Genomic DNA, 27,844 nt, shown 5'->3' with positions numbered 1-27,844 from the left:
TTTCAATAAAACCCCCAACCCATCCTCCCCTTCAGACTACCTCCCATTTCCATCCTCTCAAACCTGTCCAAGCCCCTAGAAAAATTAGTCCAAGCACAAGTCTCCAGGCACCTTGAAGAGTCTTCTCAACCCCCTCCAATCTGGCTTCCGCCAAGGTTATTCCACCCAATCAGCACTAATAAAAATTACCAGTGGCCTCCACTTAGCAATGGACCAACGGAAAGTTACTATGCTTGTTCTTCTTGATTTTTCTAAAGCCTTCGATTCTGTCTCTCACTCTTCTCTCCTCTCTAAACTCGAATCATTTTCCTTCTCCGCCAGCACCATCTGTTGGTTCCACTCCTACCTTACCAATCGCCTTACCTCCTCCTTCCTCCCTCTAAAATCTGGGGTGCCCCAAGGCTCTAGCATCTCTCCTATCCTTTTTTCCATTTATATCAATGATCTGCCCGACTCCATCCAGTCCTGTAACTATCACCTATATGCCGATGACTCCCAAATTTACATATCCTTCCACCCTTCCGATCTTCATTCGGCCATTCTCAAGATCCAAAAAGACCTGAACTCCATCAACGAATGGGCCCATAAAAATTCCCTAGTCCTCAATCCGTCCAAATCCACCGCCATAATTATCGGGTCCAGGCAACTCCTCAATTCCCTCCCCTGCATCCCACCTCTCATGCTAAATAACCATCCCATCCCCTTCTGCTCTTCGGTTAAAAACCTAGGAGTAGTCTTTGACCAAAACCTTTCCTGGCATTCTCACATTTCCCGCCATTCCATTGCCTCCCTCAGCCTGTTTCGTCGGTCCTGGCTTCTCTTACCTTTCTCCACCCGCAAACTCCTTGTATCTTCCCTTATACTTCCCTCCTTCGAATATAGCTGTTTGGTATACGGTGGTCTCTCGGAGGGGGAGAACGCGCGATTGAAGCGTATTATGAATTGTTGCGTAAGATTTGTGTACGGCAGCCCACGGGGATCCTGGGTGTCGGGGTTGTATTCCCAACTTTCCTGGCTATTCCCCTCCTTCCGTGCACAGTATTTCCTAGGTTCCTTTTTTTTTTCCAGTCCATCCACACTCGTCGTCCTCCTTACATCATCCAATCCCTCCAATTCAACTCCTCACATCTCACTCGTAAGACCCGCTCATCCCCAAACGATCTTATCCTTCCGCAACATACAACCCATACCTTCGGAAGATCCTTTCTGATCCGAGCCCCTAAACTCGGGAACTCCCTTCCCCTTTATTCGTCCGCTGCCTCCTTTTCCTCCTTTAAATCCCACCTGTATAATCACCTCCTCTCCCTCCAAGCAGAGACCTCACGTTAACATTTGTTTTAAATATTCTCGTCATTTTTTCTTCTGTCCTGCCTTATTGGTATACATTGTGCCAAGATTTCTATCTTTTTTTTTTACTTTTAACTTCATAGAAGGAACTTCCTTTATTTAGTTCATGTAAATTATTCTTAGGGGACGGACACCAGTCCCAGAATAAAGTTATTTTTCTTCTTCTTAGATCTAGAGTGTTCGTGAATTATTTTAGTTACATTTCTTTTTTAAAATTTTTTAATAACATTCTTAATTATAATATTGTTTATGCATAGTTTTTTTTAATAATGTTGTCTTTTAACATTAAGATTATTTTACAGTTTCAACGATTTCTTTATATGTTTTAATTATACTATTTTTAATCATCAATAAAACCCTTAATTAAGGTTTTGGTTGAGATAAAAAAGTCAGAGTCACGAGCGGGATTCGAACCCAAGACCTTCGGCTACATTTTTCTTTTCACCTTTTCGAAAAATGGCAAAAAGGAGTGAAAATTCGAAAAGGGTTGAGATGGGAAGTTGATGTCCGAGTGGATCGAGGTCACGATAGCTCAATTGGTAGAGCAGCGGCGTATCCAGCCGAAGATCGTGGGTTCGAATCCCGCTCGTGCCATTGACTTTTTTTCATCTCAACTAAAAACCTTAATTAATTGTAATGTATTAATTGGTCAAGCGGACCACGAAATTAGTGAATTCGAAGTTAATTACAAATCAAAAACAAATTTTATCTGTCCGTCTCTTATTTTTTTCCTTAGCAATTTACCTTTTGAGACGAAGATTCAATTATTATACGTTAAAAAACGTGAAACGTGAAAGGTTGATATATAAAAATATATACAAATCATGTTATATTACAAGTGGGTGGAATTTTTTGCCTGTCAGTTTTCTACATGATCATTTTTTGTCATAATTCATTCCTTCTAAAATTTACTATTCTGTTTACATGGCATTTTGTTGGATGTTATTTCTTACTTTTTCTATCAGGTTTTTAGTTAGAATCTCTCGTTTGGATTTTTATTGCGTTATTTAACAGTTTCCGGTTAACGGTAGTGCGGCGGAAGAAAACGCTGTCCGGTCGTTTATTATTGTTGCTCTTTCCGCGTAACGCCCCGAAGTCGCAGGGGCCGTTTCAATCAATGATCTTGCTACATTTTATTCGTTCTCGGTATTGTTTGTTTCCCGGATGGGCCTGGAATGAATAAGTACAAAATCTAAACGGAGAATAACTAGATTTTCACAATTTTGATTTGACCCACTTTTCACCGGGACATCAGAATTATTCACCTTCCTAATCAGGTAAGCATAGGGCATAACATGTATAGAAACTAACCAGAAAATAAAGGTTTAGCAATTAAAAAAAAATGCTTTCGCCGGGATAAAATGTATTGTTATTCAAAACGACTATTTATTGTTTAATAGTAGAAACGTAATTGTTTTCCAAATAGATTAAACCTTTCTACCCACTACATGAAAAATGGATTGAATATTGTTCTTATATTTTCTTTACTTGTTTACTGAGGTAGAGAGGCGCCCACGTGGACGCCAAGCATCAAGAAACCTTTTTTATTCAATCAACGTTAATAGAAATTGGTGTTCGCCTGATTTTTAAAAAGGATTTGGTACATAATCATTTGCCTGCATAACAGCTTAGCAATTATATTTAAAAAAATTAAAAACTTGGAAAAAAGTTGGAGGTTGCAGTTTCCAAGAGGGAGATTGAAGACTCCAAGATGGAGATTTTAAATTGGCGCAAAAACATTCAGTGTTGCCAAAACCCTGGAGGAACTCTGAAGGGTCAACACTTCACTCGCCCTACTCACCAAATTTCTTTTTAACTTTTATCAAAATTGCTCAACTTGATGTTGCTCTGATGCAAAATTGTACTAGAAAGGCTTAATAACCTGTTTTAAAAAGGTTGACGCTATTTGAACAATTTTTACATGAAGGGGAAAGGCACGTTTCAAGGGATTTCCAAGATGGAGATTTCAAATTGGCGCCAAACAAATCACTGTTGCCAATACACCTGACAGAAACATTGAAGGAGCAACTCTTCTGAAGGAAAAACTCACGGGATTTCCCGCTAAACGTTAATAAAATTGTTCAAATCAGTCTCATTCTGGGCCAGAAAGGGTTGTTTCTAGAATAAGACAGCATGGACGTTCCACTTTTGAAAGCGTTGCTATTAAGAATTCGGGATGAAAAGCAGAATGAGTAGATTTTATTTATCACACCCTGCCACCATTTGGACGTTTTTCTAACGAAAAAAACGTCTTACACCAAAAGGGTTTTTTGTTCCTTCGATCGACCCGATTTTACTTATTTTTAATTAATAATAAACATTTTGTCAAATATTGAGTGAGTTTAGCATCGTTTCCTGGTCGTCATTTTTCGTCCTGGGGAAAACTTGGTTAAATTGTACATCTGGAAATCTTCTTAATTATCGATTGTAAAGTTTTCTCATTAACAGCTTTAAGAAACGAAAGGGTACTACGGTGTGTTTTTGAAAAACTGAAGTACTTGACCAAAACAAGCTCGAGTATAAATTTTTGAAAATGATTTGAACATTTGATTTCATTTTAAGAGTAGCTTGTTACATATCCGAAAGAAATTTACTTTAAGCGTATGATTTACTTGTTAAAAAATGTCGCATATAATTTGCCGGTTGCTGAGACAGTTGAATACGTGAATTACATCGATTCGTTTTGAACATTAGAAAACTTGCCAGTGGAACCGGTCACAAAAAGCCTGACAAAAAAAAGTTGCAAAAGCAGTTGTTGATAAACTTCTGTAATGTTGCAGAGGTGCTGAGCGGATTGTGCGACAACATAACGGACAGGGGCAACTCGAGAGCGAACCAAGGTAAAAACCAAAGCAAACGAAAAATCAAAACAAACTATTAACATTGTTTTGTGAAGTTGCTTTAAATGCTGGAACAATTTTCTTTATCTTTTGAAGTGGAACAATTGCTCTATAATTGTACCGCTCTAATCTCTCAGCTGCTAATTCGCAGGGACGTTTTTATAACATCGTTGGAATATATTTATACGCGTAGAAAGGTATTTGGAAATAATAAACTTTTTACGATTGACATCATATATCAAGAGAGACAGGACTTGACTGTAGGGACGGATAAGCCCTCAATTAGAATAAACTGCTGACAAGGCGAAGCAAACTTTTCCACTGATGAAACTTTTTTTGGTAATACTAGGTCGAAAAATGAACAAGTGACCGGTTATTCTTGCCAATGGGTCCTAGAAGCTAGAGCAAAAGTATTTTAAGTAATCATGGGTGTCAGTTTAAAAGAGAAAATTGACGCTTTTTTGTACAAAACAGCTTGATTGTTATAACTTAAAATTGACAAAATTAAATTAATGTACATAATACAGAGAAAAATAAACAAAATTCCAGGTCACTTTTATCTCGAGTGGTATTTTGTAACACTCTAGAATAAACTTGGATAGTTACCACGGCCGTCAAACTTGCATTTAGTGATGAATTCAGATCTCGATGATTTACATAGAATACATAAAAAAAAGAATCATTTGTCTGCATAATAACTAGCAATTACAATAAATCTCACCCCTGTTCATGTAAAGTGCTATGTTGAACAATGAAGAATCTAAGATGGAGAATTTAAATTGGCGCCAAAAAATTCAGTGTTACCAATAACTTACAAACTTTCCCGATAATTCAAACAAAATTGTAAAATTCTCTAAGACAGACAACATTGGGCCTGAAGATTCCAAGATGGAGATTGAAGAGTCCGGTATGAAGATTGGAGATTCCAAGATGTGATCTTAGATTGGCAACAAAAATTCAATGTTGCAACAGATTGCCAAAAACACTAAAGGGGCAACACCGCTCAATCTCACGGGACTTAACCTTCAACCAAATTGCTAAAATGTGTGATGCTGTGGTGACGCTGAGCGAGAAAGATTTAATAACATTTTATAAACAGGGAGATCAGGGATGAAGCCATGGTGAGGACATGAGGATATGGCCTTATCCCTGATCACCTAGTTTTTTAGTATTTATCATCGAAAGGCCGGTACGATACTCAACGTTAATAACACGTTTTCAATAAAGTAGACGCTGTTCCTAGACCTTTTGCCCGATGTGTGAGGTTGTAGTACTGAAGATTCCAAGATGGAGATTTTATTTTCGCGCCAAAGTGATTAGTGTTGCCAACACACAGGAGAAACACAGAAGGGGCAACACCTTAACGAACAGAATTTCCCGCTAACCTTTTAAAAAATTGTGAATGGAGTCAAGTTGATATCTGAGGGAGGCCCGTTTCCTGAGGAGGTTGTAGTAGGTGAAGATTACCAAGATGGAGATCGAAAATTGGCCCCAAAAAATCATTTTGACCAATACTCAGGCGGAAACAATGCGGGGCAACAATGCACCCGCTGAAAATTGCTTGGATTTTCCTCTACTTCTTTCAAAATTGCTCATGTTGGTGTTGCCCTGAGGCAAAATTGGGCCAGAAAGGATGAAGAACGAGATACAAAAAGAGGTGACACTATTTGAAGATTTTTTGCTTGAGGGGGTTGGCACGTTTCCTGGGGAGATTGTAGTAAGTTGAGAGATTGAAATTCCAAGATGAAGATTGAAGATTGACGCCAAATAAATAAATGTTGCCTCACCTTTAACAAAATTGTTGTCGGTGTGAGACAACATTAACCATTGGGACAGAAAAGGATTAAAAAGGAATATATCAAAAATTCCATTATGGCTGTTTCAAATGGAAAGTTAGATGATTATAAAAATAGTTAAAACAATCCAAAAAAAAAAATTTTAAGGTTGATTTTTCACTTGGCCTTAAAAAGCTTTGGTAAAAAAAACCATCAGGTTTTCTGTTTGTCCCAGTATGTTTCTCCAGCATTTGATAATAGTTTACAGTATTGTGGAAAAGTTCTGTTCTCTCGAAAATTAGTACTTAATGAGACTGATATCATTTTAATTAACTAATATAATTTAATATGAAAACATATTCACTCTCCTAGCCCGAGAGTTTCACATTTGATGGGGTTTCAAGTTTCACAAAAAAAATCCCCCATTCACGATATCGCGCGTCGCGTTAAGACCTAAGTGTTAAGTATTACTTGTGGAAATGCAGCGGGAAAAAGGTGGCCGCTAAATAGTTGTTAAGAACAGCAATAAATATCTGGGGAAATGGTAAGAGGTGGCTAAAGGTAGATAATAGAGATTGTGATAAGGGAATGAGGGTAAGAAAGGCAGCTAAATGCTGGCTAATGTTTGCGGTAGTCTCATCGAGGCTATCTCGGCTCACATTTAGATAGCCTACACATCCATTAGCAAGGGTTTCCTACCCAATTGTCTTATCACTTTTGACAATTTCTTTCAACCCCACCTTTAGGTCCGAACCCGCTTCATATTTCATTAATCGTTCGTATTCTTTCTTCTTTTTTCTTTCTCTCACGCGTATGAGTCTTATCTCGCTCCATCTACTCGGCGGTTTTTGGCGATTTACCATCGGGGACTTTGCCTCTAATAAAATTTAACTATCATTGATTAAAAAACTTAAAAAGGACTAATGAACAAGTGGTAGAGTAAAACATTTTTCGACCAGGCCGGTGGCTGCAGCGTTTAAAGTGAGACGGCGTCTCATCGCTGGAAGGTTTCCGGGTTAAATCTTAGACACCCTGAACATTTTTTGCCTTTTAGAAGAAAAGCATGGAGCTCGGTCGGTTTCCAATTTGGTTTGTCTATCGGTTTTTTGGTCTGTTGGCGTTCAGGCTCCTCCCCATCTTCTGTGTTTCTTGCATGAGAAACCGAATAGCTCCTGACAGACCAAAAAAAATCGTAGAACGATCAATAATGATCGGAAATTACCAAAGTACAGGTTCTCTGGCCTGCAGACTCCAAGAGGACATCTAACAAGTTAAATCATGTTGGAAATCTCTTTTCTCGGGAGTACAGAAACATCTTCTGAATCACCTTTCTTATCAAGGACGAATCGAGAGGTCATCTGTATGGCCTCGAGGCGCTGAAAGCCACGTCAGCTGTTGACAGTGTGATGAGTTCTGTTTAGAGTACCCTGTAGCTTGTGTATCCATTAATGATGAAATCTGAAGATGAAGCAGGTTGGCGTCCTGTCGGTCTTGAACCACAGGATGAATGCACTAGGATCCGACAAAACAGTGGAGAGAGAAACATACGCATATGGCTAGTTTTTAGCTCATGCAGTAGACAGCCGCGTCAGGGAGAGTGCGAAGAATGAATGCTGTTGAGAATACCCTTTCTGCTGTAGCTAGGTGACCAGAACTCTTCGACGAATCTGCCTTAACTACTAAGGAGGTTGACCCTGCTTTTATGCAGGGTGCAAAGTTGCTGCTGCCTGGAAGGCGAACCATTGCTGAAGTCACTACCCTTTGAAGGATCTTTAATGGCTGAGGGCAGTGACCTGAGAAATGTGGCGTACCCACTGCCCTTTGGTGGGTGTGGATGAGGATGGTTGCGGTCGATGTTGGTAGACGGCACGGAGCGTGGGGCCCCGGACAGCCAGAGTGAGTGATGAGTATGAGCTATTGAGAGAATATTATCACTTGTAGCTTCTGTTGGCGGCTTCCTTTGGGTGACAACTCGTCGACGAGTTTATTGTCTCCTAGAAAGTCAATAAATCGTTGGATCGACTTACCTCACACACGGTCCGACACGGAATCCAGGATCATCCTAGGACATGTCTTCCCTCCTAATCCTTAGGCCTTTGCCCAACCAAAAATGAGGTGACGTATTGTTTCTGTTGATCAAGCACCCAGGTCAGAACTACTTTATCATCAATCAATTCGATAGGCCTCCACCTTTGGCTTAGCTGGGAATTGGCCTTTTATAGGTTTCTCTCTACCTTGCCCTGTGATCCGACAGACTCCAGTATATTCATTTTCTGATGCCATTGCTGGGTGCGTACCAACTATCCTGCTTATGGCACATGTTGGCCTTGAACCGCGATGATGAACCCCTTTGCCCACACCTGCAGATTCCAGGATATCTGAAAACTTCTTGGTGTAAGGGGAGTAGGCTAGCCTGGTCTAGGGGTGAAACATATTATTATAAATCAAATCTATGTATCCACTGTCCACCCACATTGCTCCCAGATCTGGTGATATACGGTTGGATCACCGGTCATACGTAGTCGAATCCACTTGGTCTTGGTTCACTATGATGCGTCTCCTCTGTCCATACATAACTGAAAATTAGCCATATACATAGGTTTCTCTCTCCACTGTCCTGTTGGACCTTACTGCTTTCACCCTGTGGTTCAAGATCAACAGGGGCCAACCTGCTTCCTCATCCGATCTCATCGCTAATGGAGCCGAATACATTAGCTGCAGGGAATTCCCAACAGCACTCATTGTAGTAAGCCGACTGGCTTTCAGCTCCACGAAGCCCTATCCAATTGGTCATTGGTAGTGATGACGATCTCCCTTCCCCAGATAGCTGAAAACTGGCCATGCATAGGTTGTTTTCCTCACTGTCCTGTTGGACCTTACTGCTTCACCATCGGATATCATTACTAATGGAGCCGGATACACTAGTTGCAGCAGAAATGGTACTCTCAACTACTCAACGCACTCTCAACAGCCGACTAAAGCCCTACCTAGTCTTATGTCGTGATGATGAACCCCCCATCCTCGGCATAGCTGAAAACTGCTGTTTCTTTCTCCATTGGCCTAGTGCAAGTCCACTCTATCCAACCAGTACTCCCGGGTCTTTTATTCAACTATAATAATCTTTTTATTTTGAATTTAAATCAGAGACAGTCGAAAAATTTCAATTTAGGAACTTTTTCAACAAAAGGTAATACTTTTTTAGTGAAGAAGAGCTTTGAGCCCGACCGGGGCATCCGGAAATGCTTCCTTCGCCCTGTTTCTCCAATATGGCGAGAAAGTAAACTATTTAAACTAGCGCTGAAAGTCTTGAAAAGGCCAAAGGATAAAAGGAAGTTGAAACAGCTTCCATACCCGTATATAAACATGAGTAGTTTAAGTATACAAAGCCTTTTGAAGCCGTTTATCCTTGATCTACGCCCTTAATCAACTTCAACTGACGATTTATGGTTCACAACGAAGTGTCTACGGGATCTGAAGTAGCCTTTGCAAAATTAAAACAGAAAATCAAATAGCTTACTGACAAATTTGGTCATTTATGGCTTCTATTTCTTCGACCTTTGCTAACATCCCTCGAATTAGTTTCTATAAATGTCCATAACCCCCTAATGAAACAAATGGGTGGCGCGATAAGGGCTCAGACTTGACTTAAACGCGCAGCGCAATTCGAAAGGGCGCATTAATGTTTATTGCCAGTAGTGGCTCCAGATATCTTAGGGAGAAAATCCAGATACCCACCCCCACAGAAAGCGAGCCTTTAATGCTTTTCTGTAAACAGAGGCTCCCGCCTGTTTTCCCCCTTGACTTCATTCCGCCGTTTAACCAATAGTTATTGCTTCTTACAAACCGGCTGACCGTAATTCCTCAACCATCTCGGGTTTCTTTATCGAGACGCAGAATCAGAACTTACTTTGAACTAGGTCAATATCGTAAATATGTGTCAGATGTAATAAATGAACCAAGACGGTCTGACATTTCTTTGAAAGAGTTGACAATCCAAATTGATTATGAAGTACAAAAATACCAATGGAACACAAGAATTCTTTTATGAGTCCAAACCTGGTGGACCTCCAGGGACGAGACAAGCGAAGAGATTCGTTGAAAATCCATGCACTCGAAATCACCTACTGAACCAATTTGCATATGAAGGCAGTGTCGGATGGACATACTGACAGAAGAACTAGCAGATAGACAAGAAGAGGAAGATAAGTAGTTTCTACTACTAGATAAGGAAAAACCACAAGCAGTTTCATACACAAAAGTACCACTAGCCAGGTTATGGAATTTGACTACTAGAGCCAAGGGAGATGAATACTTCTGGCCTAGCAATTTTACACAAAAAGAAACACCTTCAAAATTAGATCCTTAAGACACGCGAAAAGGTTCATCCTGGAAAACACCCCTCCCCAAAAAAAAAGATATCTGGTGAGTCCCCTGAGTAGACACTGTCTCCCAAAAGGAGTGGTAGAAGAACCGGTTAGTTGTAGTAGCAGATAGCCAAGAAGAAGAGACCGTTGACTAAGAGTCAACCCTGGCGTAGATTTCTGCTACTCGATAAGAAAAAACCATTAGCAGTTTCATATACAAAAGTACCACTAGTTAGGTTATGAAATTTGACTAGCCAAAAGCCTTCCTCGATATAAACAAGAGCTTAAAAAAGTATGGTGGCTGCCTGGGTTTACAATAGTAGGTATCATCACAACTTCATCAATGCTTCAAACTTGTACTCAGCAGCTTATAAACTTGTAGCACCCCTATAAACAAGCCATGGCTTAAAGGAATGTGTTCAGTACCTGTGGTTAACTAAAGTAGATTTCATCCTCCTTCAGCTTCGCTTCAAACATCCAAGCAGCAGCCGATGAACTTGAAACATCCTTGTCCATAACCCAGAACCTTTGTGTCCTGGCACCCAAGAAATTGTCAGGTTGTGACCTTTTTACGTTCTACGGTTTACGGCTTAGCGGTCTCATCTTTTGAGAGTTTTTGTCAGTGTAACTGTATTTCCTAAAGTCTAGGGTGTTGAATACTTCTGGCCTAGCAACTTCAAAACTTGATCTTTGAGACATGCTAAGAGGTTCATAGAAGAGCCACACACAAAACAGAAATAATCACAGAATCTTATAAGTTTGCTGACTGAACACTGTCACCTAAGAAGGCGCTCCTGGCAGAAGAACTAGCAGATAGTCAAGAAGAAGAGACTGTCGAGAAAGGATCAATCCAGGGGTAGGTTTCTGCTAACGTGAGAAAAACCACAAGCAGTTTCATATATAAAAGAACCACTGGCCAGTTTATGGAATTTACCACTATCCCAAAGCTGCCTAATGATCTCTAGCCACATGTACCTCTGCCTTACTTATTTCTTTATCTTTGTAAATTTTTTCATAATTCTGATATCATGCGCCGCGGATGTGATCCGCCGGTTTCGTTCTTAGACCGAAAAATGGAAATACACCCCAATTGCCGGATTCGAGTTATCGTCACGAAGGTTATCGCCTCCACCTATATTAAAAGAGGGGCGAGTCCTTATCATTTTCACGGTTCACTTAACCGATACTTCATCGAATCTGCCCTATCAACACCTCGCCCCATGCAATCTCTGCTCCTCTGGCATTACCTTTACTCAAAATTGGAGTTCCAAAAGAGTAGTTTTAGTGGAGAGGATATATAAGTCTTGTTTTTCCGTGAACGTATGTTACATCGACAATGATAGCCAATGATAGAATTACGTGAAAATTAGGCCATGAGTTGTAATTTGACAACAGATCATAAAAGAAACGTCTATTTTACTCGGTGACATTTTCTAAGTCTTGTTCAAACTGGAAAAAGTCGACTGTAAATTTTGAAACTTGAACGCACAGTGTGGTTTGTTGAGTTATTTTGTTTTCTAATCGGTCGCTTCTAGGGTTTTATGAAAGCGCACAAATAGGATCTGAACATCTATGTGAATAAGGTTGGATAGGAAAATAGGGAGTAATGGTGCGAAGGATTTTGAACTAGAGTGACTAGAGTATGACCGCAAGTACATCCTTTGTCGATTAAACTCAGAAAAGCAAAATAGACGACGGTATTGATAGCTGGAATAGGACCGTAATTGTATTAGATTAGGGGAAAGGTGTTCAAAGGGTGAAGGTCAGGTGCGGATATTTGGTTTTGTTGAGTCTGATCTTTCATTTCTTGAACTTCTGTTTCTACTGGGTCTGTGAATTCCAAGTAAGTCCCAAATTGAGGACGTTGGTTACTGGTAGAAGTGTCGAAAGGTTATACGGCAGAGGGTGCAGGTTATATGCTGGGATTTGGTTTTGTTGAATCTGACCTTCCATTTCTTGAATTTCTAAACAGAACAGATATCCCTTGAGGTTTCTCTTGATTTGGAGGTTTCATGTAAGTCCCAAATAGAAGACGTTCCAGGGAAAAGTTTAAAGAGATTATAGGACAGAGAGTTAGGGTTATTTCGTGAGATTTGGTTTTGTTCAGTTGCATTCTTGAACTTCCAAACTGTTGGTCCTGGAGATTTCTACTAGATCTGGGGGTTCCAAGTAAGTCACAAACATCGAGCTGGGATAAGTATAAAGAGGTTATCCGATAGAGGATGTTGGTGGTAGGTTTTTTAGTCTGATTCTAAATTTCTTGAACTTCCAAACAGGACAGATAGTCCTGGATGTTTCTATTGGGTCTGTGAATTCCAAGTAAGTCCCAAATGGAGGGCGTTGTTTACTGATAGAAGTGTCGAAAGATTATACGGGAGAAGGTGCAGGTTATATGCTGGGATTTGGTTTTGTTGAATCTGACCTTCCATTTCTTGAATTTCCAAACAGGACAGGTGTCCCTGTAGGTTTCTACTTGGTCTGGAGGTTCCATGTAAGTCCCAAATAGAAGACGTGGGCTGCTGGGAGAAGTTTAAAGAAATTAATGACAGAGGGTTAGGGTTATTTCGTGAGATTTGGTTTTGTTCAGTTGCATTCTTGAACTTCCATACAGTTGGTCCTGGAGATTTCTACTAGGTCTGGGGGTTCCAAGTAAGTCACAAACATCGTGCATTGGTTGCTGGGATAAGTATAAAGAGGTTATCCGATACAGGATGTTGGTGTTAGGTTTTTTAGTTTGATTCTAAATTTCTTGAACTTACAAAAAGGACAGTTAGTCCTGCAAGTCTCTACTAGTTCTAGAGGTTCCAAGAAGGCTCAAATGCTGGACATTGGTTGTTGGGTGAAAGATAAGGTGGTTATACTGTGACGGTGAAGGTTATATACTGGAGTTTGGTTTTTCTTGGGCCTGATCCTATATTCCTTGAACTTCCACACAGTTCGTCTTCGAGGTTTGGATATTCCAAATAAGTACCAAATGGAGAGCTTTGGTTGCTGGTAGAAGTGTCGAGAGGTTATAGGGCAGAAGGTGAAGGCTATATGCTGGGATTATGTTTTTTTAAGCCTGATTCTGCATTTTTTGAACTTCCAAATAGGACCTGTCCTGGAGGTTTATGCAAGCCACTATTCTGGGCTTGCTGAAAGTATGACGCTAGCCTCTACCTTACTCTTCATATTATTATTGTATCACAACAGCTACTGGCGAATACTTTTTACCAAATACCTACTGGCATTTGTTTTATTTATTTGCTTTTAGTTTTTAGTTTTTTATTTATTTTATTTTATTTTTTTTTTAAATTAAGGTCAAGTATTTTCATCGCAATCTTTTATCATAAATTGTACTATAAACTTTTTTGGGCGGCTGAGGGGGGGGATTTTTATTGAAGTTTTAAGCTGCTTTAAGTTAAAAATAATAACATAAACCATAAGAAAATTTATCTTCGATATAATTGAAGTAATTAAAAAGGGGTGGTTAGTACATCGTAAATTTTAGAAGCTAACGCTTTAATCGGCGCTTTCTCGACTTGTAGAATCAAGTCCCCTTTCTTTATCTCTAATATAACTCGATTAGAAATTCGTCCTTTTAATTAGGCCGAGGGCCCCGTTATTAGGAAAGGTCGGATTAAGTTATAAGTGGGTTGAGATTTAATCCAATATAGCGAAATAGATGTTGGTCCGACTTGTTAACAATTAACAACATTAGGAGAGTTAATTAATGAGGAGACCTATTATGCATTCCAGTCTGAGGACTGCGAGCTCAGTGGCGCCTCTCCAAGTATTATTTACTCCAGTAACGGCCCCATTTTATCGATTCTATATTTCAAGCTTATATCTGACCAGGACTAAGAAAAACAAACATTTACACCCCACCCCATTTCAGGGTACAAGTCGATATTTCATTTTATCAATTACATGCAGACGTTTATTGATGGAGATTTTTTTTGTTTTTTGTTTTTTTTTTTTGTTTCCTCTTTCCTCTCACTTTACGGATTTTACGTCTAGTGTTTTCTCCTGTTTTGGAAGGCTGTCGGTTTTGCCTAAGAAGCATTCTTATTGAAGACCCCTGTAGTTTCTAAGGTCTCGGTGTTTATGTCTATTAACTCATCGAAAATCTCAAAAACCTGAGAAAAATACACAATCTCTGCATGATAAACTAGCAGACAAACAAGCCAGACGTAGTTTTGGTCTTCTAAACCATATACCGTCCCAAAAAGATCAGACATTCCTAAGGTAGAGGTAGATATGACTTCAAAGGCTCTTGCATGACCTCTACGTTGATTGGAGTTCGATATGCAGCTTTGGGCTTGTGGTCAAATTCCATAAATTGGCTAGTTCTTATGTTTGTGGTTTTTCCTCACCTTAGCAGAAACCTAGGCCAGGGCCCTTACTCGACAGTCCCTTCTTCTTGACTATCTGCCGGTTCTTCTACCAGTACCGACTTCTCGAGTGACGGTTTCCACTCAGTGAATTTACCAGATCCCGTGTTTGTTTTGGTTTTTTCTGTTTTGTGTGTGACTCTTCTATGAACCTCTAAGCATGTGTCAAAGACCAAGTTTTGAAGGTATCCCCTTTCTGTGACAAATTGCTAGGCCAGAAGTATTCAACACCCTTGGCTCTAGGAAATACAGTTACACTGACAAAAAACTCAAAAGATGAGATAGCCAAACCATAAAAACAATAGAACGTAAAACCGTCACAACCTGGCGATATCTTGGGTGCTAGGACACAGAAGTTCTCTTTAAAAGACAAAGATGTTTCAAGTTCATCGGCTGCTGTTAAGCACAGATAGTCAACACATTCCTTTAAACCCTGGCTTGTCTATCGGGGTCTTGCAAGTTTGACAACTGCTGGTTGGAAGGTTGAAGCAGTACCTACTTTGGTAACCGCAGGTAGGTATGATATTTCTTTAAGGCCCTTGCTTATCTATTGGGGTGCTGCAAGTTTATCAGCTGCTGCTTTAAAGTTTGAAGCCTTGCTGAAGTTGTGCTGATACCTACTTTTGTAACTATAGGCAGCCACCCATTCCTTTTAAACTCTTATTTATACAGGGGAGGGCTTTAGGCTAGACCAATTTCATAACCTGACTAGTGGTACTTTTGCATATGAAACTGCTAATGGTTTTTCCTTATCGAGTAGCAGAAATCTATGCCAGGGTTGACCCTTAGTGTCCACTCAAACAAAAAATCATCATAAGATCAAACAACCAAGCCTTAATAGTATTAGAAGGTAAAAAGGTCACAACCTGGCAATATCTTGAGTTAGAGGACAAAAAGGAGTCCTGGGTAATGGCAAGCAGATGTTTCAAGTTCATGTTTGAAGCATTGCTGAAGGAGGATGACACCTACTTTAGTAAACCACAGGCAATCAACAAACTCCATTAAGCCCCTCTTGGGGATGATCGGAGAGGGTGATGGAAGTTTATCTTCTCAGATGAGCTGGTCTACTTACAGTGCCTCGTTTTTTTCGTTTTTGCAGAACATTAATTTTCTAAATTTATAATCGTCATGAAAAGCCTCTTTCTGGACAAGTCGCAGTCACTGGAAATTTCCTTTTGGCAGGTTTCTTAGGCACTCCAAACAGGAAAGTGGTACTGGAGGTTTTACTAATTCTGGAGGTTCCATGTAAAACCCACATGGAGGACATTGGTTGCTGGGATAACTATAACGAGGTTATATGGCAGAGGATGAAGATTATATGTTTGGATTTGGTTGAATCTGATCTTCCATTTCTTGAATTTTGAAACAAGACAGATAGTCCAGAAGGTTTCTACTGGCTCTGGGAGAACCAAGTAAGTCCCAAATAGCGGAGAATTAGTTGCTGGGACAAGTATTTCAAGGTTTTATGTCAAAGGGTGAAGATTATATGCTAAGATTTTTTTTTGTAGTTCGATCTTGTATGCCTTGAACTTCCAAACAGGACAGAATGTCCTGGGAGCTTTGTGCTAGGTCTGGAGATTCCAAATAAGGCCCAAATTCTGGACATTGGTTGCTGGGATAAGTATAAAATGGTTAAACGGCAGAGGCTGAAGATTATATGTTTGGATTTGGTTTTGTTGAGGCTGATCTTCCATTTCTTGAACTTTCAAAAGGGACAGTTAGTTCTACAATTCCCTTACCATCCCTAACTATCTACTGGGTCTGAGGGTTCTAAGTACGTCCCAAATAGCGGAGATGGGTTGTTGGGAGAAGTACAAAGAGGTAATACAGCAGAGGATGAAGGTTACATGCTAGGATTTGGCTTTGAACTTACTTTACTATAGTTTTGTAACAATACGGATCTTCAATAAATAAATTGACAATTAAAATATATTTATATTAAATTATTAAACCACTTAATAGCCTTAGATGCTCGATTTTTCCATGTAAATTGTAATAGACAGCATTTTGAACAGTTTATCATTCTTAAAAATAATAAATGGATTTTTTAAAAGATTAGAAACTAGGTAATTTGGTAATTTAAAAAATTATAACATAATAATGTATGATGTAACAAACAAATTATGCAAATGGATTGTATATTTTTTATATGTTATGAAGACTGTTAGGTCATGGAATATTATAATTTTACACATCAGTATACTCAAATGCATTTTCAAACAAAATTATTGACTTGATATTGTCAATAAGGTTTTTAATTAATCGACTTGGCACAATTTGCTAACAGGTCTGGGTTGTTTTTGTAGGGTACTCGCACAACCCATACAACGGCGTTGTCTGTAATGACACTATTCTAGCCACTGGTGTCTTTTCCTCTAAGGAGCTGTGGAGACTTTCTAAAGGTAAACCTACAAATTCTTTCTCATCTTTAGTCAAGGAGTGAGAATGGAAAAACTCATTTCTTCAACAATTAAAAAAAATAATAATAATTTTAAAAATATTTTAAAAAACTGTAACTTGGTTTAAGTCGTTATTCACAGTATTTCCCCCCTTCTGTGATTAGTATATCAGAATTTTTTTATTTTTCGAAGTAAATTGTTTAAAATTGTAAACATTTTTAAAAACCTGAGTGATGCATTGAAATAGGGTATTGAATTCGGAATATTCTTTAAAAAAAAAATAGGAGTTTTGGATTTTTCTTTCGAAAACAGATCGTGTTGTAAATATTTTTTGACCTTCCAACAATAAATTAATCCTACAGTTTTATTACTATCTATTTATTATTAAGTCACCTGCAGAACCTCAGCCTCTCCGAGCCATTCTGTCCTCTGGTTTATCTCAAGGATACTTATTTTGTTACGTATCAGCACAGAACAGACTTCCTTCGATACCTCACACTCACCCAAACCTCCATTCTGTACCAGCAGCTCGACCCAAGACCATACTTAGCAGGCCATGGCATCCATGTACTTACAATGACAGAATTGAACCAAGGTCTAGGACAACTAGACATTAAAAAAATACCTAACCCAGCTCTTCTAGCTTCTATATGGTCTTACGGACAAACTGTAAGGTGATGACAATAATCGTTTCTAATATCACGTTATTATCGTGTCACCTACATAACCTCAATCTCTCCGAGACATTCTATCCTCTCTTGTGTATCTCAAGAGTACATCCAACATTACTTAGGACCTACAAGAAGCTACCTAACTCTTCTCCTGTCCTTGCAGTTCAATCCAAGACTAACCTTAGCAGGTCATGGTATCCACATATTTAAAATGACAGCATTGAACTGTATGTCTAAGATTGAAAGACATATAAAAGTACTTATCACACCTCTTCTAGCTTCTCTATGGTCTTACGGACAAACTGTAAGGTGATGAAAGTAATATGTTTCTGGCTATTATCAAGTCACCTGCATAACCTCAACCTCTCCGAGATATTGTATTCTCTCTAGTGTATCTCAAGGGTACATCCAAGGTTACTTTCAAGCACAAGGCTGACTTCCTCATCTCACTCTCACCTTAATTCAATCCTGTCCTAGTGAATACCATCATATATTTAAAAGGAAAGAATTGAACTATAGACGTACAAAAAGGATAATTTACACAGCTCTTCTTGCGGTCTGGAACTGATGATAATAATAATTTGTTTTAAAATCTGGTTATTATCAAAGTCACCTACTTAACCTTAATCTCTCTGAAACATTGTATCCTCTACCCTAGGTTACTTAGGACTTAACAGGACTTACAAGGAACCTAATCCACTTCTAGCTGTTCGATCCAGGCTTAACAACATATGGACTTGACAAACTGAACAGTACAGCTAAAAAATCATAGCTTAACAGGTTATAGACCATCTCCACTCGGAATTTCCCACTTTTACCCTACCTAGGAGGTTGGGGCTGGCATAATCCCATCGCGATACACTAGAAGATGCTGACTGTCACTGGTTGGCTCACATTCCATAATGTGCCACCACCAATAAAATTATCCTATGACTGCCTTGTATTTTTAAGAACCGCTGCACAAAAATATTAGTGTTTATAGTCTTTTACAGCATTTAATTGCATTCTTTTACCATCCAATAAAAATTATATGCTTACCCTCACACACTAATATAGTTAGCTTGATTAACATCTGAACTTCCTCCTTGGTCCAGTTTGAGCCCTAATTTTCAAAAGCAATACACTCAGGTTGGATTTATCTAATAATTAATTTATTTTATTTTAAGATGTAGTTAGAATTTTTAAAATATAAAATTTGTCTTTTATACTAATCATTGTTTTAAGATGAAATCCATTTTATTTTATGTGAAACCATTTTTGTTTTTTGTTTTGTTTTTTCATTAGGACGAGAGAGTTAATTAGCATAATTTTTTTATATTTAAATTGAATGAATATTTTAAAAATAGAATTGGATGGTTACTTTTCAAAATGATGTCTATTTGGTGCATGACCTAAACTAAAAATTCTGCAATAAAATTTGATCACGATAAAAATTCCTAATATTTTTTTTAACATAAAATAAGAAAAAAGTCATATATTTTTTTTAAATATGCCATCAGAAAAGAAAAAACCTGTGTGATATTTTTTGGTGGACTGTGTACCGTTTGTAGACGCTTGGGCGTATAAGTCATCTAATAACTTTTATGTTTCTTCTTTCAGCGTCAATCGTACAAAACTGCAACGGGATGCAACCTCCTATAAACGTTATTAAAATAGAAAACCCCGGGTACTACTGCAACAGTTATACGCCTCCAGGTCAAGACCATGCTGCCATGATTCCTTCGGCGCAGTACAGTAAGTATGACTGGGAAAATGTTTTCAGTGTTGTGGTCATTCCAGAGATATTTCCAAAGCCTTGGACCCTCCTGTTTGTGTTATGTTACAAAATATGTTTGTTTACTAACACGAGATATGAGGAAATGGGTGAAGGCAAATTTCACATGGAAAAAAAAGACAGTGATAGATGGTTTTATTAAGTAAAATTGTAAAAATATAAGGCCTAGGCTGGCTACACAAGACATCCCCATAATATTAAGGAACAACCCATGAAAACTTTGAGGTTATCAAAGATTCTATAAAAAAAAAAAAAACAATACGACCAATTTGCTCCTATATGTATAGCACATCCTATATGTTGATCAAAAGTCGACAAATAGTCAAACTTCATTTTCCTCAATGTCCGCAACTTTCTTTTATCTGAGGTGATCTGATCCCACTTTTGAAAGTTCAATCCATCCTGGCCATACTTACAAAGTCATCTCTACACTTCCCTGCCCTGAGAACCTGCCATATCGCCTTAAATGATGATGGCCCAAAGATCCGCTTGCCCTTCTCATGTTAGCCTACACTGCCTTCTCAAGGTGCCTCCTTAATATCAAGGAACAACCGACTTCCACTTAAGTCAGATACTTATGATTATACCTAGGCTGACGTGGAATCCCAATATAAGACTCTACAGGCAATTCGAATACTATCCGAGCAATTAATTTGGACAGGAGTGGAACTATAAGTTTCACGAATTCAACTAGTTCAGTCTTTCCAACCAAAATCCAGGCAAATTGTTCTCCTTGCTACATCAATAACTTCAAACCCCAACATAATTTTTTGTCTAAGGTGAACTTATAACGCTTTTAAAAGTACAACACGAACCTCTCCATCCATCCTGCCCATACTGCCAAAGCATTCTCTACAATTTCCCATATTGAAAATCCACCATATCTCTATAAACAATGACAGCCAAGAGACCTAGCACCCTCAGCAGCATAGGCTGGCTTCTCAAAGTCCCCTTAATATCAAGGAACAATCAAGTCATATTAGTTATAACTATACCTAGGCTGGAACTATACCTACATCGAATCCCGATATAAGATTCAAGAGACAGAAACAATCTTGAATAATCCAAGAATATTTTGAGATCATCAAAGACTCTGAGCACGACATTGCAGCCAATTTGGAAGTGGAATTGTGGGGTTCTCTCAATCCAGCGATTTCTAACCTCACAACCTCCACATTCTTTTTGTCTGAGGTGATCTGATCCCACTTTTGAAAGTTCGACACGAAGCTTTTGGTCCATCCTGACTGTACTGCCAAATTGTTCACTACAAATTCCCATCCCGAGAACTTGCCATGTAGCCTTATACGATGATAACCCAGTGACTCAAGGGTGACTGTCAGCCTATGCCAGCTTTAAAAAAAAAATCAGTTGGCTAAAATTGTACTTAGTAGGTCCATTTAAAATAATAATCAAATGTTAAACTTGGCAATTTACTAATTAGAAGTGATTTTTTACTTTATAAGATTCAAAAATTGAACCTTAACACGCAGGTCCTCTTGGTCTCCCGAGGAGTGGTCAAAGCCCGGGTGAGCCGAGATCCAAACGTGTTCGAAGGCTGAGCTCGGCCGAAGAGGAAATCGAACTTGGAAGTGGAGGCGGTGCTGCAACAAGTAGTTCAAGAGAGAAGGCACAGACCGAGGTCGGCTACTACGGACAAAGCCCCGCTTCGCTTTCAAGTCAGACTAGTTGGCACTCAGATGTCGAGCATGGTAAGCCGATCCTAAGCCTTGAGAATTATTTCCACAAAAATAATAATAATAATAAAAATATAACAATAAATTTTCTGTTTTATATTTGTATTCTTTAGGCCAAATCTGTGAAATTTGTTCACACCCTATTTAATACAGTTTGGTGGAGAAATTAACCTTTATTAATTAACATTACGATAACCGGTATTTTTTTTTTTTTTTTATAATTTTAACAAACACACTTCCTTGAAAAGTTAAAGTGTTACTTACTTCCAAGCTATGTGCATTATTTTCATCAAATATTTTGAAATTATTGGATTTTTCTTCCTAGGTTGCAAAATTTATAACTGCCTTAAATGTATATTTTTTTAACTAAATGTTTTATAAGAGCAATTAAATTTATTACATCTTTGATGTGTAGATTACAATTAAAAATCTAATTGTAAAAAACCTAGCTTTTAGTTTATTTTTATTTTTTCACTTTTTATTCTCTAGTCTAATATTTTTGTCATCAAAAACTATTTATTTGAAATCTACTTTTTACAACAAAACAAAAAAAACCGTCAACTCGTATCGCAACACCTATAAATCTCGATATTTTTTAATTTTACATTCACTGTAATAAGCATATTCTCTAGCAATGTACACAAAAGGCAACCAGATAACTACTATTATTTCAGGGTGTTACGATAGCTTTGTAATGTGACAGGGTCGGTGGTAAAAGATTTAGTTCTGCAATGGCCCTCATGTATATTCACTCTAATACATACATTCACTCTCAATACATAACACCAAAAAATGAGAAATCTATTATTTTTTCAGTGTGTTGAGATAGTTTAATACTCTGTGAGAGTGGATTCTGGAATATCAAGTACTCCAACACCCCTCATGCACATTCACTCTAATATGCACCAAAAAAAATATATCTCCTAATTCTTCAGGGCATTGCATTTATTTTTATAGGATGAGAGAACCAACCGATGGTGGAATATCGAGTACTAACATCGACCCTCTCCTTCTGCACATTCACTCTAATAAATACGTTCACTACAATAAATAAATAAAAAAGATATCTACTACTGTTTCAGGGTATCGATACAGTTTAGGTCTGAGAGAGTGAATTTTGGAATATCAAGTATTCCATCGACTTTCTCATATGCACATTCACTCTAATAAATACGTTCACTACAATAAATAAATAAAAAAGATATCTACTACTGTTTCAGGGTATCGATACAGTTTAGGTCTGAGAGAGTGAATTTTGGAATATCAAGTATTCCATCGACTTTCTCATATGCACATTCACTCTAATAAATAAATTCACTCTCAATATACACAAAAGGAAACACAAAACCAGACATCTACCAAATACTATATGCAATTAAAAAGATTTCAAGGTGTTGCGATATTTTTGACAGGGATTTTCTATTTGTTTATTTATTTATAGTTATTACTTAGCATATTTTATGAGTTATAAGTCATAGAATGATTTTGGAACATCCACATGTGTAAATCATAAATAAAACGTTGGAAAGCAATACGAGCTCAACCTAGTATTATACATACATGTATTTTAAATACAGTACACTTATAATTGAAATATTAACAATGTTATGACAACATAGGAATAGAGGAGTGGTAGAATTAGGATAGGTACGTAGGAAGTAACAGGAAATGGTTTTGTTTCAGTACCCTCCCTAAATTGCATGATGTCACAGCAGACTAATCAGGTATTACTTGTGTTGGATGTTCTTGGTGTTACTAAAAAAATACCCATTTTCACCTTTCCTTCTCTGTCTCTCTCTCTATGTTTTTTATGTAAAAATGTAATTTTATAGCAAAGCATTTTAGTGCAGCTTCAATTGTAAATTTAAACGTAGGTATTTGTTGTAGCGGTGTCGATGTTGTAAATAAGACACGTTTATAGTTGAACGTTCAAATTTTTCTTTTTTTTTCGATTTTTAAAACATCACAAAATACACCATTATTTCATGATATTGTTTAAAACAAAATCAGCACAAAAAATCGGGCCCTTTTTTGTTCAAATTTTTGCACAAAATTTTATTTACTTGCTTTTTCCTATCAACTTCTTTTTCTTGACTAACATGCGATAATTGACAAAAATTTATTTTATTGCTGATCAATCTTCAAAATTTGACTACAATTTGTCAATTTTTTTAAATAAAGGCAGGGGATAATTTTATAATCTCTTATAATTTTGCTTTTAAATAATTTTATTCTTTATTTATTTCATCTCCCTTTTTTGTTTCTTTATTAGTTATATTTTCTTAAACCATATTATCCCATCAACACTCATACCCTGTCTATTCTAAATGAACGTTATTGTTGTTGATGTTGTTGTTGATGTTGTTTTGTTGTTGATGTTGTTTTTGTGCCTCTGTCAATATGCCTGCTATTGATGTTCATCTATTAGTAATTTAAATGTTAGCCATTTTCTTAGCAGCATATTAAAGAGCATGGACTCCACATTGATATAAATCGAACTATGTTCTAAAATGAATCTTTAAAAAAATAATAATATAATATAATTACTTCAGGTAAAAGTATTTAATGCTAAATTATGCTTTTACTTTGGTTATTAATTGTTAAAATGTAATTACATTATGTCAGAAAATTTCATAAATGTTTTTGTAGAACTGAATACGAAAGAAATAATTTGCTATTTATTGTTGGATGTTTCAAGAAATTTTCATAAATTATTTCTTGAAATCTGTGTTTTTCTTTTTGTTCAGTTTTTATTCAGATTATCTTTATTGTTAATTTTCATTGAGTTTAATTAAAGTGGTAAAAAAGTTTAAATCCATTAGGTTTCTATCGAAACTTATATAGCGATAAGTTTGACTGGATAACTGACTTTATTCAGTTTTCCTTAATGACTTTTATATATACATAAATCTGCCTTAAGATTACTTAATTTACACTCATACGTAGTGATATATTTAAAGCCTAGAAAATTCACAACAGTTACCATCTATAAAATGAAAAATAAATAGGATCAGTCTCAAATATAACACAAATCCGAGAAAATACCCTTCACCCTATGCCGTATAACCTCTCTAAACTTCTCCCAGTAAACCAATGCCCGCAATTTGGGACTTACTTTTAACTCCCAGACCCAGTAAAATCCTACCGGATTAACTGTTATCCTTGGAAGTTCAAGAAATGGAGATCAGACAGTACAAAACCAAATCCCAACCCTCTGCCTCATAACCTCTCTATTCCAGCAACCACTGTCTCCTATTTGGAACTTATTCAGAACCCCCAGACCTAGTAACAATACTCCAGGACCATCTGTCCTTTTTGGAAGTTCCAGGCATAAAACTTTCACTCTCTATCATATAACCTTTTTTTATACTTCTCCCAGCTACCAATGTACATATATGAGACTTATTGAGACTTATTTGGCTTACTTGGAACCTCCAGACCTAATAAAAATCTCCAGAGCCATCTGTCCTTTTTGATGTTCTAGAAATGTACTTTCAGACTCAATAAAACCATACCAGCAAATAGCCATCACCCTTTGCCACGTCTAACCTATAACTCTTCCTATCCCAGCTACCAATTCTGTCCTCTAATGAACTCAATGAAAGACTTGGTACTGACTCACTCCAGTCTTTCTCCAAAACCCTTCAAACCATTGCCCATGAAACTTCCTAACCAACCTTATCCACAGTCCTTCAGATCCCATTTGTCCCCAAAATGGCAATAAGTTTCCTTAAAACGCTGGACCTTCATCCCTAAATATTCTCGTGAAAGTGAATAGGGTTTAGGAGTGTAATTAATGGATTACTTCTCCACTCTAGAATCATTTAAAAACTTATTTATTTAAATGAAAAACAATTACAATTAGTTATTGTTGCAGAAGTAATAGTTAAATGATAAAGCTGTTTCTGATTCACAAATTTGAAAAACACAGCATGTTGCAGAAATGGGATAAAAAAATCATTTTTTTGACAAATTTCATAAATTTAAGTTCATAGTTAGTACCATATAAGCATAATTGTACAAATAATGTGTTTTGTTGGCAGTATTAATGTTAGAAATATGACAGCGGAATTCGTTCTAATTGAAAACATTTTTCAAAAATAAGTTCAGGAGTTGCATGGCTAATAAAGCAATAAAAACTTTATTTCTATTATACAAAATTGTTTGATCTTGATATTGGAGTCTCACTCGTTTGAATAATTGTTTTATATAAATTTGAACTGTAACAATTAGAAAATTTTGGTTCGAATCAATCTTTATTTTTATTGAACTCAGCAGACACAGATTTAAGACCAAAACGTCACTTCACATTTGCTTATTGTATGAATGTTTTATTTAAAATATTTTCTATAAGTTTTATTTAATGGTAAGTTTTTTGTCTTTTAGATATCATTAATCTACAATTTAGATCATCCTCAAGTAAATAAAACACAAATTGAATATTTCTTTTAGATTACAAGATATTTTTTTTAATGGAAGTTTCTCACGAGTTATTTCTTCTAGGGCTGCCCCCACAGCACAGTAACGTGGCTTCGCTTGCGACTGCGACTTACTACCAGCAAAACGATCAGCACAGCCCGACTAAATACCCTGAAAACGGACACGACACGTTGTCCGACTTTGTGACTTTTGTATGTCAAGAGGCAGAAAACGCTCAAAATCAGGTGAATGGTTCAATTAAAAAGTCATGCTTACATGAAAAATGTAATTGCTTTGATTTAGTATATGAAAAAATTGTTTTGATCTTAAATGTATGTCTCGCATGGCCTTATAAATTATTGAACCTCAATTAAAATGGTAACCCTAGAGTAAAACCACATAAAACAACTTATTCAAAAGGATGCTAGATTGTCATAAGGGCAAGTGTCCAAAGTAATGAATAGTGTGATTCATTGACTCCATATAAACGCATGTGGGAATGCCACCCGATATGAAAATTGTGCACATAAGATTTTAACCCTGTTCTGATATTTGGAAGAAAAATGATTGCTGACTTTGAATATATCTCGTTTTGTGTATATTGAGAGTGAATGTATTTATTAGAGTGAAGGGGTAGTGTGACAGGGTTCATGGGATACTAAATATTCCATCATCGGCATTCTTAAGCAATAAAAATATTGCAACAACCCAAAATAGTAGTAGATATCGTTTTGATTTTTGTTTTGAGTATATTGTATAAATGTCATCTGAGGTTCGGTAATTAAATTGGTCGTATAATTTGCATATATTATTTATTTTAAGATTTTTTTGTTATTTAATTTCCTGTTCCCAGGCTGGGCCTTCAAGAAGTCCAAATAAATTGGCACAGTATTATCCAAGTACAATGCTTCCTCCACCTCCTCCACCGCCGATGGCGAGGCCTGTAGCAATAATCAGATCTACTGGTATGACATTTTTATCATATTGATTTTATTTATTAAAATTGTGGAAAAAGAAACCAAACAAGAGAACTGAAGGAACTTGGCAAAGTACAAAGCAAAAGACTTGGGTTATGCCAAATCTCCTCTTTTTAATTAAAGGCTGTAATATATTTTTAAATTATTCTCCCTTATTTTTTTTCTTTTTATTTGTCACAGATAAAATGAAAGTGTGTTTAAGTGATTTTTTTGTTTAGGTGAATTGAATGTGAGCGGTGGAGGAAATGGGGGTTCGTCACCACCAACTCCACCGGGTGATGGTTCTCCACCACGATCTCCTCCCGGCCAGGCGCAGGATGCACCTCAACATTCAAGGACAGTAGCATCAAGTCCCTTTTCCAGAGATTACCCGTTTACACATATACACACACAACCGGCACAGGTTATTATTTTAAAATTATTATATTTCTTTATATATAAACTGATTCAAAAGATAATAATATCCACAAACAAAAAATTCCTTAGCTTTTTAGTTACCCCAACCTTAGTCCAATGGGTGGAATGTCAGGAGTTATAAGCCCGACCAACTTATCCTTGTTTTCAACACAAATCACAGTGGGTTCTCCAAGAACTTCGTCCCGAGGAACTTTACCACGATGGACTCCTCCTGGAGCTACTGCACCACCACCGCCAGGGCCTGGACCACCATTTATCACGCTTGAAGAAGATTACATGATGACTCCATTGATATCTTCTTCTAACCATGAAACATCAGCTCTAATTGATGATGGTACGTGAAAAAGTAATTGGGGTAGAAATCCATCCTTCCATGCTATAAATACATCACGCATCAGACTTCACTCTCACTGCCTCAAAATACTCAATATTCCTCTGGGTGATTTGGGTAGAAATTCAGCCATTTGCGCTATTAAATACATTAACACTACCTGAAAGTAGTCGATATTCCTCAGGGTATTTGGGATAAAAAACCACCATGTACTCTAATAAATATACTCACACATCAGACTTCACTCACACTACCGGAGAATATTAAATGTTCCTTGACGTGATAGGGGTAAAAACCCATCCATTTGCACTAATAAATACACTCACACAGCCTTCATTCACAATGGCCCAAAGTAGTAAATCCCTGGGCATTTATTCTTCACACTAATTGATAACATTGATACATATGAAATATTTATCATTAACACTTTTCATTCAAAGTAAATAGGTTCCTACAACCTAGT

The 27,844-nt window shown here is 37.3% G+C and overlaps 1 protein-coding gene across 6 annotated transcripts in view; it reads left to right on the top strand.

Moving 5' to 3' along the window:
* The window catches only part of LOC106667174 (nuclear factor 1 C-type), a 188,741-nt gene that overhangs the window by 158,197 nt on the left and 2,700 nt on the right, over nucleotides 1-27,844 (top strand). For 4 of the 6 annotated variants that reach the window (XM_014394924.2, XM_014394925.2, XM_014394931.2 and 1 more), the window contains exons 5-12: nucleotides 4,128-4,187; nucleotides 17,006-17,101; nucleotides 19,369-19,503; nucleotides 21,034-21,252; nucleotides 25,741-25,901; nucleotides 26,510-26,621; nucleotides 26,852-27,036; nucleotides 27,120-27,384. In XM_014394924.2, coding sequence (XP_014250410.1) covers nucleotides 4,128-4,187; nucleotides 17,006-17,101; nucleotides 19,369-19,503; nucleotides 21,034-21,252; nucleotides 25,741-25,901; nucleotides 26,510-26,621; nucleotides 26,852-27,036; nucleotides 27,120-27,384 — 1,233 coding nt within the window. The remainder of the gene's footprint in view (nucleotides 1-4,127; nucleotides 4,188-17,005; nucleotides 17,102-19,368; nucleotides 19,504-21,033; nucleotides 21,253-25,740; nucleotides 25,902-26,509; nucleotides 26,622-26,851; nucleotides 27,037-27,119; nucleotides 27,385-27,844) is intronic. The other 2 variants (XM_024226624.1, XM_014394929.2) reach the window with 2 other exon arrangements.

This window comes from Cimex lectularius, unplaced genomic scaffold, assembly GCF_000648675.2.
Source record: "Cimex lectularius strain Harlan isolate CLEC.00 unplaced genomic scaffold, Clec_2.1 scaffold118, whole genome shotgun sequence".
NCBI lineage: Eukaryota > Metazoa > Arthropoda > Insecta > Hemiptera > Cimicidae > Cimex > Cimex lectularius.
Note: the sequence above shows the minus strand (reverse complement) of the source record. Positions and strands in the feature narration are given on the sequence as shown.